This window comes from Mus caroli, chromosome 4, assembly GCF_900094665.2.
Source record: "Mus caroli chromosome 4, CAROLI_EIJ_v1.1, whole genome shotgun sequence".
Lineage (NCBI taxonomy): Eukaryota > Metazoa > Chordata > Mammalia > Rodentia > Muridae > Mus > Mus caroli.
Window position 1 is genome coordinate 49,024,256 of NC_034573.1, and position 16,366 is coordinate 49,040,621.

General features: G+C 48.5%; 1 protein-coding gene across 1 annotated transcript; it reads right to left on the minus strand.

The window, feature by feature from the left end:
- Positions 1–298: 298 nt before the first annotated feature.
- On the minus strand, positions 299–5,329 carry Klf4 (Kruppel like factor 4). The gene is made up of 5 exons (XM_021160074.1): positions 4,721–5,329; positions 4,484–4,604; positions 2,851–3,835; positions 2,577–2,741; positions 299–1,458 (listed from the first exon to the last, which is right to left on the minus strand). Exons 1-5 carry the CDS (start codon positions 4,723–4,725, stop codon positions 1,283–1,285), a joined length of 1,452 nt encoding a protein of 483 aa, XP_021015733.1. The 5' UTR covers positions 4,726–5,329; the 3' UTR covers positions 299–1,282.
- Between the last annotated feature and the right edge of the window lie 11,037 nt (positions 5,330–16,366).

The following is a 16,366-nucleotide window of genomic DNA, read 5'->3' on the forward strand; positions in this document are numbered from 1 at the left end:
AGCCATCGTACCTGGAAATGTGCGTTTGGGTAAGGGGGTATACTTTTGCATTCGTACTAAGCAAACATGAACCAGATGTTTTTTAAGGTCCCATCCGTACAGCTCTCAACTCCAACACTACTTCATGTACAACCGAGTAGTCTAAAAAAGCAAGCTGCTCCATCCTCTTGCAGAGGTAAGGTTGGTTTCAGTGTGGTTCTCACCAGTGCACCCTCCCCACCTGCCCCCACCCCACCCCCGTTAAAAAGTTCTTTTTCAGTCTCGAAAAAAAAAAAACAAAAAAAAAAACAGAGATTGCCGTTCAGATAAAATATTATAGGTTTATTTAAAACTTATTTCTCACCTTGAGTATGCAAAATACAAACTCCACAAAATGTTCATTTTTTTTTTACTTTGTAGTTTACAAATATACAAAATAGAAGTTTGCTTAAATTTATATTACATATTTATTAAGGCAAAGAACTATATAGAAAAAACACATTTGTTCTGCTTAAAGGCATACTTGGGAATAAACCATTGTACAAATTATTGCACATCTGAAACCACAGTGCATAACAGACTGTCTGCATAAAAATGTTACAGAAGTAAACCAGGCTTATTTACCTGGCTTAGGTCATCAATGTAGATCGGAAGACAAAACTAGATTTTCCTTGTCAAAAGTATGCAGCAGTTGGAGAACTTTGGCTCCCCCGTTTGGTACCTTTAGAACCACGACTCACCAAGCACCATCATTTAGGCTATTAGAACATGTTCTGTACCTGAATCGCGTCCGCTTCCTCTGACACAATAATGGCTTTTTTTTTTTAGAAGGCAAAGAGCATACAAGGTGATCTTTACATGTGTATTGCATCATCGAAACACAATTCAAGGGAATCCTGGTCTTCCCTCCCCCCAAGCTCACTGATTTAGTGTATACCCTGATATCCACAAACTTCCAGTCACCCCTTGGCATTTTGTAAGTCCGGGCATGTTCAAGTTAGATTTGGTATTGGAATGATAGNAGATCCATCCAGTCTCAGACCCCATCTGTTCTGTGATTTTTTTTCTTTTGTTTTTTTTTTGTTTGTTTTTGTTTGTTTGTTTTTAGTATTTCTGTTTTGTCTCTTGGACTCTTCCTTTCTCCTGATTATCCATTCACAAGCTGACTTGCTGGGAACTTGACCATGATTGTAGCGCTTGCCAGCTGGGCTCCTCCCCTCGTGGGAAGACAGTGTGAAAGGTTAGAAAAAAAAATACTGAACTCTCTCTCCTGGCAGTGTGGGTCACATCCACTACGTGGGAGTTAAAAGTGCCTCTTCATGTGTAAGGCAAGGTGGTCCGACCTGGAAAAGGCCCTGTCGCACTTCTGGCACTGAAAGGGCCGGTGCCCTGTGTGTTTGCGGTAGTGCCTGGTCAGTTCATCGGAGCGGGCGAATTTCCACCCACAGCCGTCCCAGTCACAGTGGTAAGGTTTCTCGCCTGTAAAGGGAAAGAGAGAACGGGCTGCTGAAGCCATTGCTAGAAGGAAGAATTAGCCCCCCCACCCTTTTTTTTTTAAACAGGGAGAGGCCAGAGAGCAAATTCTATTGCATTGCCCCACCCTCTCTCCTTTCAAGAAAGTAAAAATTATAATAAAAAAAGTCCAGGAATGTCTTTATGACACTGAAGGGCCATACTGAATTTCAGATGAATAGGAATGACATGTGTTATGAGTTTAAACTCACGGAGAAACAGTAGTTAGTAACTTAAAAAAAAAAAAAAGGCAGATACCCTCTCAAACTCAGTCCACCCCCACAGTATGGGGTTTTCACTCTTTCGAACCTAACCAGTACTGGAAATGGTCTGGATTAGGAGTTAGCTCTGTTGAAACCCAAAGGATCCCATGCCATTACGCTGGGTCCAGAATGCCACCCGTGGCTAATTTCTCCAGCAGAGCCGTTCTGGCTGTTTTCATAAAAGGATCTGGAAGACTCTACCCACTAAATGACCACCTTTGCGTTCTTTGTTATTTCGAGACTCGGGTTCTTGACCAGATTGGTCTTGATTCAACAGGATTCGTTCAACTTGGTGTCTTTGGTATTTGTAACTCCAAAGTTGAGTGTCACCCTACCCAGCTTGCTGGGACAGTTTTACACCAGAATCCCCAGCAATGGGAACCATTAAATTCTTCAAATGTAAATACGACCTAATTATTCTAAAGACCAGAATAGAGTCAAGGGTAGGTAGATCTAAGAGGAGGAGGAGACAACAATGAAAATAATCTAGAAAATTTAAAACTTTTCTTTTAAAGATACCGCCACAGTTTTGCATTGCAAAGTATAACTTCTTGATTACCAGGCTAGGAGGGGCAGGCACACACAGGAAACTCCCTATCTTTTAAAGGCCCAATGAGAAACTGCACATTCAGGCAGCAGATAGCATCCATCAAGCAAAAGGCTTCTGGGCAAAACCATAGGCGCCTGTTTGCTGCCCTCCTCTGTGATCCAGGAGATGGAGAAGAGATACACCCCAGCACCCAAGAAAGCCCTAAAGGAGCCCACAGCCAGCCTTCGGAGCAGACAGGGACCAACCCTCCTCCACAGTGCTGGTTCCCTTACCTGTGTGAGTTCGCAGGTGTGCTTTGAGATGAGAACTCTTGGTATAGGTTTTGCCACAGCCTGCATAGTCACAAGTGTGGGTGGCTGTTCTTTTCCGGGGCCACGACCTTCTTCCCCTCTTTGGCTTGGGCTCCTCTGGCAGGCAGGAACCCGGTGGCATGAGCTCTAGGGGGGTAAAGAAAGTGGGGTTAACTTCATTCTGGATAGTCTCAAGAATCCCCAGAAACAAAGCTCCCAGCTGCATCTCTACCAGTCAGTCCCTTCCCCCACTAACCTTGATAATGGAGAGAGGGGACTTGTGACTGCATCTGGTCTGGCAGGAAAGGAGGGTAGTTGGGCCCCGGATGGGGATGGAATCCTGGGGGAAGAGTCAGGCCAGGGTGACAGTCCCTGCTGTTCAGCAGTTCCTCGGGACTCAGTGTAGGGGTAGTCCTGGTGGGGAGCTGCCGCCCCAGGGGGAAGTCGTGTGTGTTGGGCCGGTGGCCGTTGCTGAGCTGGGGTCCAGCGCTCAAATGGGCCTCTAGGGACCGGCTGACCGTGCAGGACGGGACCGCCTCTTGCTTAATCTTGGGGCACATGCGCGGCGGGCCACCGCTGTAGGGCGCCACTACCACGGGGTGGCTGCCGTCTGGGCTTCCTTTGCTAACACTGATGACCGAAGGGCTGCTGTACTCGCTGCCAGGGGTGGTCAGAGACGCCTTCAGCACAAACTTGCCCATCAGCCCGCCACCTGGCGGCTGAGGCTGCTGTGGCGGAATGTATACTGGGTCCAACTCCGGCCGCAGGAGCTCAGCCACGAAGCCGCCCGAGGGGCTCACGTCATTGATGTCCGCCAGGTTGAAGGGGGCCGTGGGAGGTGGCGCAGATTCTCGGCTGTAGAGGAGCCCTCCACCTGTGTTGCTGGCAGCCACGCCCGGGTCACCCCCGGCCCGGATCGGATAGCTGAAGCTGCAGGTGGAGGGCGCGCTGGCAGGGCCGCTGCTCGCTGGGGAAGACGAGGATGAAGCTGACGCCGAGGTGGTCACGGTGGCGGCCACCGATTCCTGGTGGGTTAGCGAGTTGGAAAGGATAAAGTCTAGGTCCAGGAGGTCGTTGAACTCCTCGGTCTCCCTCCGGGCTAGGAGGGCCGGGTTGTTAGTGCTGCAAGCTGCACCAGCTCCGCCACTCTCCAGGTCTGTGGCCACCGTCGCCGCCAGGTCGTAGGGGCGGCCGGGAAGTGGGGGAAGTCGCTTCATGTGAGAGAGTTCCTCACGCCAACGCTGCAAGAACAGGGAGGGAGAGAGAAACTGTTAATTGTAGCCCCCTGTTACCACCCCTAATATTGACTTGTTGGGTGAAGCACACCAACACCCTGCTATAGGAACTGGACAGAACAGGAAGGCAGCCTCGGGGACTCCAGGGGCCAGCACTGCAATCTCAGCTAACACCAAGGTAAGAGGTGGCGCGTTCGTTCTCCTGCAAGCTAGTGCCCTCGCTCCACCAGCCCAGTCCGCTTCCCCGCCAGATCCGCGGGACGCTCCAGCCGCCCACGGAATTGGGACACTGGGACACGGTGGCTTTCTCCCCATGCACCATAGCCACCCGGTCGCCCACGCGCTACGATCACTCCGGCCCAAAGGGTCTCGAGACTTGTCCACCTACAATATAGTGGCCTGAGTGCGCCCACCCCACGGTCCGGACGCCCGGAGACTGGTGGGGAACCGCTGTGCGCCCCTGGCGGTACCGCAGTGCCGGGACCACACGCACTTAAGGCCGACTCAAGGGCCGAGGAGCCACCTTGGGAAGGCTGTGGAGTTCCAATGGAGGGCAATCCTTGTCCTAACCAGGGGCTCTTGGTGACCCCCGGATTTCACCCATACACCCCACCCCATCTGCAGAAATCTACAGGGCACTAGCGCGACACTCACGTTAGTCGGGGCACCTGCTGGACGCAGTGTCTTCTCCCTTCCCGCCGGGCCGGACGCGAACGTGGAGAAGGACGGGAGCAGAGCGTCGCTGACAGCCATGTCAGACTCGCCAGGTGGCTGCCTGCGGGCCGGGCGGGGCGCACAGGGACCAGGAGTCAGGGGACACCCTGGCCACTGCTCCGAAGCTTCCCTCCAGTCCTCACCCCTTTCTGTTCCCAAGCCCAACATCTCACCTACCTCATTAATGTGGGGGCCCAGAAGGTCCTCCGGAGTCCGAAGAAGAGAGAGGGGTACCCGAGCCCCAAAGTCAACGAAGATTAAAAACTTTAGAAACAAAACCTCAAACCCAAACCCCCAGATTGCCCGAGATCCTTCTTCTTTGGATTCAATATAAACCGGCGATGTCTTTAAAAAAGTTCCTTTGTATACAAAAATTCTTAGAAAAGTTGTAAACTCTTATAAAAATAGACAATCAGCAAGGCAGATAAGTAGGTCCGATGGCCAGGCTGCACGCTCTTGGACTCAGCAGTGTACCCCACCGTTGTCGCGGCCACTGTGGCTGTCGCCGGCGCGGGGGCTGTGGTCCGGGCGGTGGGCGGGCGGCGCCGCCAGGTGAGAATGGCCGCGGTGGCGCGGAACTGCGAGCTGGGCGGTGGCGCGGGGTGCGGAGTCCTGGGGACTGTGCCGGGTGCGCGCGGCCATGGGCGCGGGTCACGGGCGGGTGGCTGGGTGGGGGGCTGGAGGGGCGGGGAGGGGCACTCGGCGGCTCCGGGTGCCGCCGCCGCCCGCCACCGCCTCTGCTCCCCGCGCGCCCGGAGCCGCGCTCGCTCTCTCGGCCGGGGAACTGCCGGCGGCCGCCGCGCGCTTCTTACTTATAACTTCTCGCTCGCTTGCTCCCCGCCTCCTCCCTGTGGCGGCGCGGGGCTCCGCCGCCAGGCCCCGCCCCCTGCCTTTCTTCTCCCCGCCTTCCCGCAGCCCCCACTGCGCGTTGCCATGGTAGCTAAATAAACAAACTCCGCGCACGTGGGGGCGGGGGCGAGGGAGGGGCGCGGGCGGGGCGGGGCCAGGCCGTGACGCCAGCCCGGCAGCTGGCGGGCTGGAGCCTTGCTGACGCCGGCGGCGGTGGCGGCGACGGCGGCTTCGGCTCTGGGAGCACGGCGTGGCTCCCGTGGTAGCGCTACTCGGGGTCCTCTGGGCGGCCACGGTCGGTTCCCTGGGCTCGAAAGTCCTGCCACGGGAACCCTGGCGGGGGACAGGAGGTTGGGGGTGCGGGGGGGAAGAGGCGGCGCGCCCCTACCCCTGCTCGCGTACGCGCTTGTCCAGTCGTCTGCGCACTCGAGAGCGCGATTATCCGCGTGACTCATCCAGCCCGCCCTCTCTCGCATACGCACACAGACGCCGGGCCGTGTCGGCGCAGGGCCTGGCCTGGCGCGGATGCCAGTGGGGCCTCCCGTAGGGTGGGGGTGGGGGCCGGGTGATTGTGGGGAGGGGGGTAGGAATCTCAGAAGCTAGGAGAAGGGGTTCCGCGCCTGCTAAGGAAGAGAGCGGCCGGGATTGGGCTCGTAGTCCTCTTGATATGGAAGGAACAAGGGGAAGGCGGTCCAGATTTACATTGGAGGTGGGGGAGTGGGAACGCGGAGAGGGACCGAGGCGCGGAGATACCTTTCACCAGGGATCTCAAAGCTCTTTACAAGCTACGCACTCGCACTCTTCAGTTTGAAGATGAGAAGTGAGTCATAAAGAGGTGAAGCGGCGAGGTAAAGGTCATAGGACAACTCGCTCCCCTCAACTTAGGTTCTGAGCTAGCCAACCCACTCAAAGGGACTTCACTGGGAGGTGATCCTGCGCTGGGAAGAGGAGCGCTGCAATGGGACCCTAGTTCTCCAAAGTGGCACCTCAGGCCCTTGCCTACCGGGAGGGGAAAAGGCAGTCTTTATTTTAGTCTTATAACTCCTTTTCCCATTCCCCACTACCCTCAGTAATTTTCCAGCCGGGAAAGGTTTTCACCCTCATCTCTACCAAGTACTTAAAACAAAAACCGTGAGTGTGGTGTTCAGTATAACTCGCTAAACTAGGTTTACTCTTTTTTTAAGGCTAGGTGTTTATTTTGGATTGGGGAGCAGAGTTGGGCTCCGCCGCCCTCACGGTTGAACCCTGGCGGAGACAGCTGAGGGCAGGGACTGAAGAAAGGCACTCGGGAAAGTGGGTCGATGCTCCACCATAGGCAGCATGTGCACTCGCTCCTCTCGGAGCGTCGGTGCCACGTCCTCTGTCGTTTCACCTGTTTGAGTCCCGGAATCCTTGGGACCTATATTAGTTTTCTTCGGAATATTTGTCATCCTGAATTTTCCACTTCTGGCCGACTACAGGAGCGCTCTTGGAATGCATCTCGTCCCAATGAAGTGGGGCTGCCCAGTCAGTCTGTCAAAGACAGGGCTGGAGCTGGGAGCCTTTGAGGAGGGGCTTTTCATCCTTTCTCTTGGTTTTGGCAGAGGACTAGGCGCGCTAAGGGGTGAGGAAGAGCCAGACTTCGGAGCTCCCCCTTCACGCGACCTCGAGGGGTTCAACCCCATTCCCTTGGAACTAGGCCAGTTTAACTCTGAAAATATTACTCGTTCAAACAAAGGAACAACAAAAAGAACACCTGTTCCCACCCCTTCGCCCCCATTGTGGTGTCAAGAAAGAAAAAAGAAAGAAAGAAAAAAATCCCGGCTTGGAAAGCTAGGATTGAGCATTACTTTGGAAAGTGAGCCACTTTAAGGCCAAGGTCTCAAACCCTCGATGAACTTAGATGAGGATGTAAACACGTAAAGTCAGTCAGGGCCCTAGACTCTTTCAACTCGGTGGTTTTTATTTACCTAGGACAGTAGCCCCTCCCCCCCTCTTGACCATCTAACCAGTAACCACCGCAACGAAAAAAGATTTCACAGATGAATTGGAAAGCCACTATTATTATGTCATATAATCAAGGCAAGATTCTGAAACGCAACTGAAAAAGATGAAGTTTCCCAACAGCCTTCTGGAGGATAAAAGCCAGCAGGCAACACACGGGTTATTCTTGCGATTGCATCATCAGAGGAAATCTGTATATTCATCCCAGATTTCTAAAAGAGCTATGAAGTTCCAGCTCACAACTCATCCCTTTCAAGGCAGGTGCCGGGTGTGACAACAGGGTTATGACCCTCCCTCTCATCAGAACAGGTAGGGCCAGAAGAGTTAAATCCCTGCCCCATATAATTTATAAACATGAGGCTGTGTAAACCTTTGATGACTAAATTGCACTCTAAAATAATAATAATAGAAGACACCCTTTAAAGAAGAATTAAATACTGGTGACTTTATTTCGGCAAACTCATATTACAAGTTTTGTGGTATGGAAGTTAATTATTGATGTCCTTGGAGTTTTAAAATACTTTTTTTTTTTTCCAGCACAAACTGCAGCAGTTGGCAGATGATGTAATGGCAGTAGCCAGAGCTAGGGAGGAAGGGTAGGGTGGGGTGGGATGACTGCCCAGCTGTGGGGGAGACTGTATGAGTATCTCCAGTGCAGGACTCCACACATAGCTGGGCACAGGTCAGGCCACATGGAGTAGCTGGGCACCTGCTCCTTTTCCTGGGTTTTCTGTATATGGTTGCCAATAGGATTCAAGAAAAAGTGTTCTTTTAATTTTTTTTTTTTTAAATTGTTGTAGAGCCCCCACTGTAGCCCAGTCTGGTCTGGAACTTATAGCACAATCAGGTTTTGAATTCACCACAGCTCATAGGTGCTGGGACTATAGGTGCTAATCACCAGGCCCAGCCAAAATATATATATATATATATATATATATATATATATATATATATATATATATATATTTAAAGTGAATACAGGAAGTTGAATTGAATACAGGGGCCTTACCTGTGCAAGGTGAGCACTCTGTCACTGAACTAAAGTCCTGGGTTAAAAGCTAGGCAGAGGAAAGGGTGGCTTTTGGGGCTCAGGTTGTAAAATCCCAACTGTGAGGACTTGAACTCCCGAAATGGACCATGGTCTCTTTTGGGTATCTGCTGCCATCTTGTAAAGGCCACCCTGACTTTAGTGTCACTGTTTTTGTTTCCTGTGTGGTTTTGCTGTGTTTCCCAGGCTGGCCTTGAACTTCTGGGATCATGCGTTCCTCCCACTTGAAGCTTCTTGAAGCTTTTGATCACCAGGAATGACATGCAGGCCCCACCATGCCTATCAAGCTTGGCATTGACGTCAGACTTATGCTGAAGTTAAATACGTGCATTGTCAAAAGTTGGGCATGATGGTACATGCCTGGAATCCAGTATTCGTAGGCTGAAGCAGGAGCACCTAAAATTCGAGGCCAGCCCAGGCTACAGAGTGAAACCTTGTCGTGGGAGGGAGAAAAGAAAAAGTAGAAGGAAGATGGCTTTAACACTAGATTTTCAAATTTTAACTTTGCTGGTTCGTAGCTTGGCAAATGATCTCTCTTTGCCGTTTTCCTCTTCCATAAAATGGGGATGTTAATAGTAGCCACTTCTTAGAGTAATGAGAATCTAATTAGATCATCTAAAGAAGTGAGGCTTGACACTCAGGACTTAATAGGTTTTAATATCACCAGTTTTCTCCAGGCACAATAAACTGGAGATAGATGGGGACCATCACTTTATCCCCTGTTAGCGTTTCCAGCCACTCACTTAGGACCCACCTGATACATGCTGTGCCCTGAGTATTTCTGAAGGATGTACACTTTCCCTGTGGAAACAAGTCTTAACAGGAAGCTGTTCTTTCTGCTCTCAGCTCTAGACTCATTAGCTGCCCCCCTTCAAAGTGAGTCTGCTCAGACTCTTACAACCTCACCTCTCTGCCCCAGCATACTACATTGAAACCCGGGTTTCCTCCTTACCTTGTCCCAAGCATGCATGTGTTCACGGAGGTTGGCAAACTTGATTCCTAAATTGCTCCACTGTCCTTTTCCTGTCCTGGCTACCTTGATTTAGCCTTTCGTCAAGGCTGTCGTCTTCAGACTGGCCTCCTTTTCTTTTTGAGGCAGGGGTGTTATATATCCCATGTTGGTCTCCTGGGACTTTCTAAGGTAGCAGAGGTAGAAAAAGGTGACCTTGAACTTCACACCTGTCCTGCTCACACTTGGATTACAGGGGTACACCAATAGACTGCTTTATGCTTATTTTGATCCTTGAACCCAGGGCTTCATGTGTGCTAGTCAAGCACTCTGCCCACTGAGCTACATCCCAAGCCCTGCCAGCAGACAGATCTCTTTGCCTAGAGAAGCAAGACCTAACTGCTTACCCCTGGCTAGACCAAACGCTCCTATTCTAGCCCTAGATAAACTTTCCAGAGCCCTCTTTAGAGACCAGTCCAAGATCCTTAAACTCTCAACTCTCAAACCCATGAATCTGTGATGTCTTTTTCTGTCTGAAATACCCTCTGTGCTAGGCTGTACTCATGATCAAAGCCCAAAATTGTTATTTTTTTTTTTTAAAAAACTGATCTATTTATTTTTTCTTATCTAATCTCTCTCTCTCTCTCTCTGTCAGGGGATCACTTTCTAGTTTTGGTTCTTTTCCTTCTACTGTGTAGAGCTCAGGTAAGGGTACCTGTCTTGGTGGCAACCTCGTTGCCCTCTGAGCCATCACTGGCCTCCAGTTCTTTTATTCATATATTTTTCTCAAGTCCAGTGTTGGCAGGATGAGACTTAATTTTTCATCTTTTTTATTATTCTTACCCATTCATTTTCTTTCCTTTGTAAAGTTCTCTGAACAAGACAAAAAACAAACAAACAAACAAACCAAAATCGCTTGACTCTCTCTTCTCAGAGCAGCTGGACAAACTGGATGAAGAGCCCATGCCCAGCCATTGTACTAAAGCAAACTTGAAAACACAAACAAAAATAACCAAAACCCAAACCAAAACCAAATGGAGAGAGACTCTCTTCTGCAGCCAAATTCATTGCCTTTCAAAACCCAGAACTTTGGGTATTGAAGTTTTTAGAGCAGAAAATGAATCACAGACATTTAAGAATCAATTCTCAGAAATTTAATTAAAATCTTTTTCGTGAACTCTTAGGTTTGATCACTTTAGTTGCAGTCTTCATGCGCAAGGCGCATGTGCATTGCGCATTTGTGTGCGCCATCTCTCTCTCTCTGTCTCTGTCTCTGTCTCTCACACACACACTCACACACACACCCTAACCCCCTCCCCCCCAACCCAAACCAAAAAAACCCAAAAACCCAAACCAAAAGACCAGGCCCAACACACCCTTTAAGCTATTTACCGAGAAAATCTAAAATTAATGAGAGTACCAATTTTTAAAACTTTTGATGTTTTGTTGTGCTGATTTGTTTTGTTCTTGATACAGGTTCTTGCTCTAGAGCCCAGGCTACCCTCAAACTCATGGCAGTCCTCCTGCCTCAGCCTGGATATCAGAGCTGAACTACTATGTCCTATTTAGGATTTTTTTTTTTTTTTGATTTTTTTGTTTTTTGTTTTTTTTGAGACAGGGTTTCTCTGTATAGCCCTGGCTGTCCTGGAACTCACTGTGTAGACCAGGCTGGCCTCGAACTCAGAAATCCACCTGCCTATGGCTCCCAAGTGCTGGGATTAAAGGCGTGTGCCACCACCGCCTGGCCTTTTTTTTTTTTTTTTTTCTTATTCTGGTCTTTTGAGATAGGGTCTCACTATGAAGCCCTGGAACTCAGTAGGTAGACCAGGCTGGCCCCAAACTTATCATAGTCCTGCCTCTCCAGTGCTGATACCGTAGTTCCCCCATACTGTGCTTATTTTTTTATTCTTAGTGACAACATAGAAGAGTAACTTTTAAGAGTAGTTATTGCAATAACAATTCTCTTAAGAAATTATGGGCTATTGTAAACCATCATTAACGGCATAATTTCTTCTTAAGCATAAGAGAAGAATCTCACTGGATACAATAGTCATCTGAAACACTTAAACGTTAATGAGCTGAACAGGTGTAATGATACAAGCCCGTAATCCCAACACTTGGAGAGGTGGAGGCTGGAAGATCAGGAGTTCAAAGCTAGCCTAAGTGACAGGAGACCGTTTAAAAGAAAATACAGTAAGGGAAAAAATGAGTTGGATCCCCCTCTTTCCCCTCCCCCACCCCCATGTGTGTTTGGGGGCCTAAGAGGATTAAAAAGAAAGTCATAATTTTCTTCTTGCCCTGGTCCACCAAGTTTTTCTGCTTCTGGGAATAGGGAGAACTGACCTCCAAAGGAGAACCTCCTGTCCCAGATGCTACCGTTTGCAGGTGAGAGCTGGGAGTATCTGCTGGGATCGCTCATCTTTCAGGGGAAAACCGATTCCTGCTGTCCATCTTGTGGGAGCTTTGTTTGTTGTTGTTGTTTTTTTTTTCTTTTGCCTTGGGCCAAGTGTAGGATTTAGAAATGAGTTGAAAATGAGTGCTTCACACCCTGAGAAACGCAAACAAAAACCAAGCCTTTCTGTGTTTAATTTTCTTCTCAGTTTGTGGGGCAGAGGATAGGTTATTTTTGCCAATATGACTTTATGTCCTTTTGAGCCAGGGATTTTTTTTTTCAATTTAACAATGCATTTGATTACTGATTGTTCTTTTCCTTCACATTGTGTTCGTTGATCAATTGTAGTGTCCTGCCTGGTGGGGAGAGAGCTGGAAAGATGACAAGAGCGAATGTTCAGAAAGGAAGGAAAAGCCAAGAGAACTTTCTAGCAGAGCTTTTGCACGTCTCATAGTGTATTTGATGCAGAGGAGTCAATAACTCAAATCTAGATGCTTTTATATACATACACGGAAAGGCCATAATCATCCCTGAAGTGAAAGCCCCTGGCATTGTTACCGGATCTTGAGAAATTCCCAACATCATGGTAGATATTCAAGGAGGGCAGTCCATTCAGACTGAGTTCAGTCTGTGGAGTCAGTTGCTGATGCATTTTTTTTTCCTGGTTGCTAAATTTAACCAACAGAGTTCTCGGCGCCAAGCGTTGTGGGAAACATTGGCATATTGAATTCAGTGTTCAGATGTTTCATTCAACAAGCTCAAGACAAAACAGCATCTTTGGTTTCTCCAAGTGCAGATTATCATTATCGGAGTTCGATTCTTTGAGCCGTTTGCTGTAACTCATTTAAGGAGGTGGGAGTAGAGGGTCTTTGCCAGAATTCACTGGACTATGGAAGATGGAAGAATGGTAGGAAGTGGAAGCGTGCCAAGACTGCTGGGGGGAAAGTCATGAATGATGCCACCCAAGTAATTAGCCTGAGGTCCCGATGACCTTCAGCACATCGATCATATGGCCGCAGTGCATCTGACTGTGAGAAGGGCTTGAATATATGTGCTTCATAGGCTACTGTGAACATTAATTGAAACTGTAGGCATGAAAGGTGCCAATCAATATTACTTTTGTCCCTCAATCAGTGAAACTCTACATAGTTAATTACTTCTTCATTATACAGTGCTGGGCCATGATGAATGGTCTTGGTTCAAAGATTGGGGTGCACTGTCTCCCAGTTATTGTCCTCCAGTAAGCATCACTGCATTTGGGTTACTCAGGCATTTATGGCAGTAAGTTCCACTTCTTTCCAACTCTGAAAGGACGGAAACTGTACTAAAGTTAGAATTGAACTGGAATCCCCCCACTGTCCTAGCCTGCACCCACAGAATCAGAGACCTGGTGAGTAGGGTATTGCTCTTTGCTTGCAGAAATGGAATGAGAAAACGGGCATCTTGACTGCTGTCTGAGCTCAGGCATTGGACAGCAGTGATGACGGAAGCCCGTGTTGAGTGCTTCTGTGAGCCCCCTTCCCTCCTGTGTCAGTACACACCGGGCAAACAAGCCTTCGCCAAGGGCTTTCTCAGAGTCCAAATCTGCCCAGAGACTTGTTACTCATCAGACCCACAACAACCAAATTTGCTGAAGAAGTAAGGAAACTGGAAATGAAGTGAAATCAGTCATTTCCAGCCCATCCTGAGACAAATCCAGCACTGGAAGGCTCACACACCCCTCACAGTGCAGATAAGAATCTGGGGCAGGAAGAGTCTCGATGATCTAACTAGTCTTCCTTCCACAGCGAAGGGAGAGATTTCCTGAGAGCACTGAAGACATTCTGATGACCCTTTCTCCCCTCATAGCCTAGTTCTGTCATATGAATCAGCATAAACAACATGTCACCACCGTGTCCCATTGACTCGGGATCTTGGCTCCTCAGGAGAGGGCTGTGCAGCTGAGCACAGTCCTTTCCTGGCTGAGCCCCTGTTTGGGTATGCCTGAGCTGTCCAGCATGGCCAGTGTGTAAATGTCAAGTAAACATCAAATTCAAGTGCAATCTAACCATTGTCCTGGAACTGTTTGCTTTAGATATAATAGTTAGCAGGAAGAGGAGGTGAGGCAGGGAGAGAATGTATGTCATTCCGTAAAGCAAAACACGAACATAGGGAGCCCTCCCTCTGCCAACGTGTTGAAAAGACCAACGTCAAATAAATAAAAAAGCCTGCACTTCATGCTGCAAAACTAAGTGTGTTCTTTAGCTTGTAAAAAAAAAAAATTAGATGAGGGAACATTTTCCAGTCAATCACACTGCAGCAAGTCATCCTGTTGAATTTGTGACTCACAGGCTCTCTGTGTCAATAGACAGATGAGCGAGCCCGGCAGTATGACTTCACTGGGGGATGAAGCAGAAGTTGGGGGATGAGGCAGGGCCAGCTTTAAATGGGCTCTGAGCTCTGACAATAAATAGCCAAGGAAACACTGAACACTGGATAATCACATCCATTGTCCTTGTTTATTTCTTGCTTGTCTCCTAGGAAATAACTAATTTAAATTTGACTTCATCCTTTTCTGTCTTAAGTTCAAAGGCTGGTGTCCTTACCTGGGCTACAACTGATGGAGTATCTCTTTTTTTTCCTATCCTCACAGCAATACTAGGAAATAGAGATATTTGTATTATTTTATATTTTGTTATTAATAATTATTATTACATCTTTTGAGACAGGGTCTTAGGTAGCCTAGACTAGATACATAAAAAATTCAATCTATAGCCTAGGGTGACCTTAAACTTCTGATCTTCCTGCCTCTACCTCCTGAGCGCTGGAACAGTATAGGTGTGCACCTCTCATTATGAAGTGTGCTCATTTATGTGTGCTAGGAATAGAACTCAGGGGTTTGTACATGCTGGGCAAGTATTCTACCAACTGAGCTACAACTCAAAGCCTTCATTTTATCTTTTTTTGTAGTGCTAAGATACGACCCTAGAGCCTTATCTCTGCTAGGCTTGTGAGTGCCCTAGTACTGAGTGACACCTCCCAGCCCTTTGAAAGCATCTATCTAATTTTAACCCACCCATCTCTGGCTTCAATATCTACTTCTGTGTTATATCTTTTTCCTTTTGTATTTTAATACAGAGTCTCATAAAACCCAGATTGGTCTTAAACTCTTAATTCCACTTTGCGAGTGCTGGGATCATAGGTGTGTGCCACCAGGCCTAGCTTTCTGGGTCTCTCATTTTGCTGATCTACTATGTGCCAGTCACTGGCTTAGGTATCGGCATGTCCTAAATAAGTAAGGCATACTTCCTGACTCTGAGGCGCTTCAGGACCAGCTAAAAAGCTCTTGGAATTTAAGATAGCTGTGCCATGATTGCATTAGATTGCAGGGAAGTCAGTACAGATGAAAGAAAAAAAAATAGTACCAGGAGACTAGCCACTTATTTGCAGATGTCTCAGGAATGCCTGTTGGGATAGAAAACCCACAGAGAGATAATAGACTGTGGAGTGGCGTACAGGGGGCAGAAACCACTGACTTGAAGACAAAGCTGCAGCCGGTCAGCTGTTGGATGTCCTGGGCAGCAGGGAGAAGCTTAATGTTTGCTTCTGTCTCACCACAGAGCTGGTGTGTGCAGGGCAGGGGCTGGCTGCTGAGGGGGAAGGCCTAGGCTCTAGTCTGGACTTGGCTGTTGCACATGTAAGCTTGGGTAGGCCCTCTGTTCAGTTGGCATGATGAGTCCCCCCTCTGTGCTATGGGAGAGGGAAACTGAGCAAGTCTAAGGCTCAATCAACATGGGTATGAATGGACAGAGGAGTCCTTGACCATTGGTCTGGCTGACCCCAGCCGAGGTATTCCCAAGGTAAGAAACCCGTGGACTTCAAGCATGTGTCACGCTCTAGGTGTTTTGAGACAGGCAGGTCTCAAACTCTCTTCTAAGGATGACCTTGATCTTTGATTCTTTTTCCCTTACCCCTTGAGTGCTGTGATTATAGACATTTAGAACCATGCCTGGTTATGGGATGCCAGGGATAGAGCCCAAGGCTTTGTGCATGTGCAGCAGACACGATCAGCTGAGCTAGACCCCCAGCCTGCCTGAAACCTTTTTGCAACTGTGCTAAAGACTGAGTCAGAAAGTATCCTTGAGATAGACATGGTGGCTTGACCTGTAGTCCCAGCACATAGGAGGCTTGAGGCAGGAAGACCAGCGTAGGTTTGAGGCTAGCCTGCAATAGAGTGAGACCTCCATTTAGAAACAAGACAGTAAAACAAGACCAAACAAAATCTTTGTGTGATCCTTTAAAAAACCCAGTTGTCTGCCTACACAAATACAGCGCAGAGTGGCTTTGCCTTCATTTTAGTATAACAGTGCTCAATTCTTTGTCCTTTCCGTGGTCTCTGCGTTCTCCATGTTCTGAGACGTGGTTAGTATATGTAACGGGTTTCCTTGCCTTCTCTGTTCTCTCTCACTTGTTTTCTCTGCTTGGGGAGTTTCTTGAAAGGACGTGGCCAACTCTTTCCTGGGGTATAGTTTTAAAATTTTTATTTTGGCTATGTGTTGCTTGTCAAACCTTTACCAGGTCCTGAAAGCAAGGGCGCTCCATTTACCATCCCGAATTCCCCTG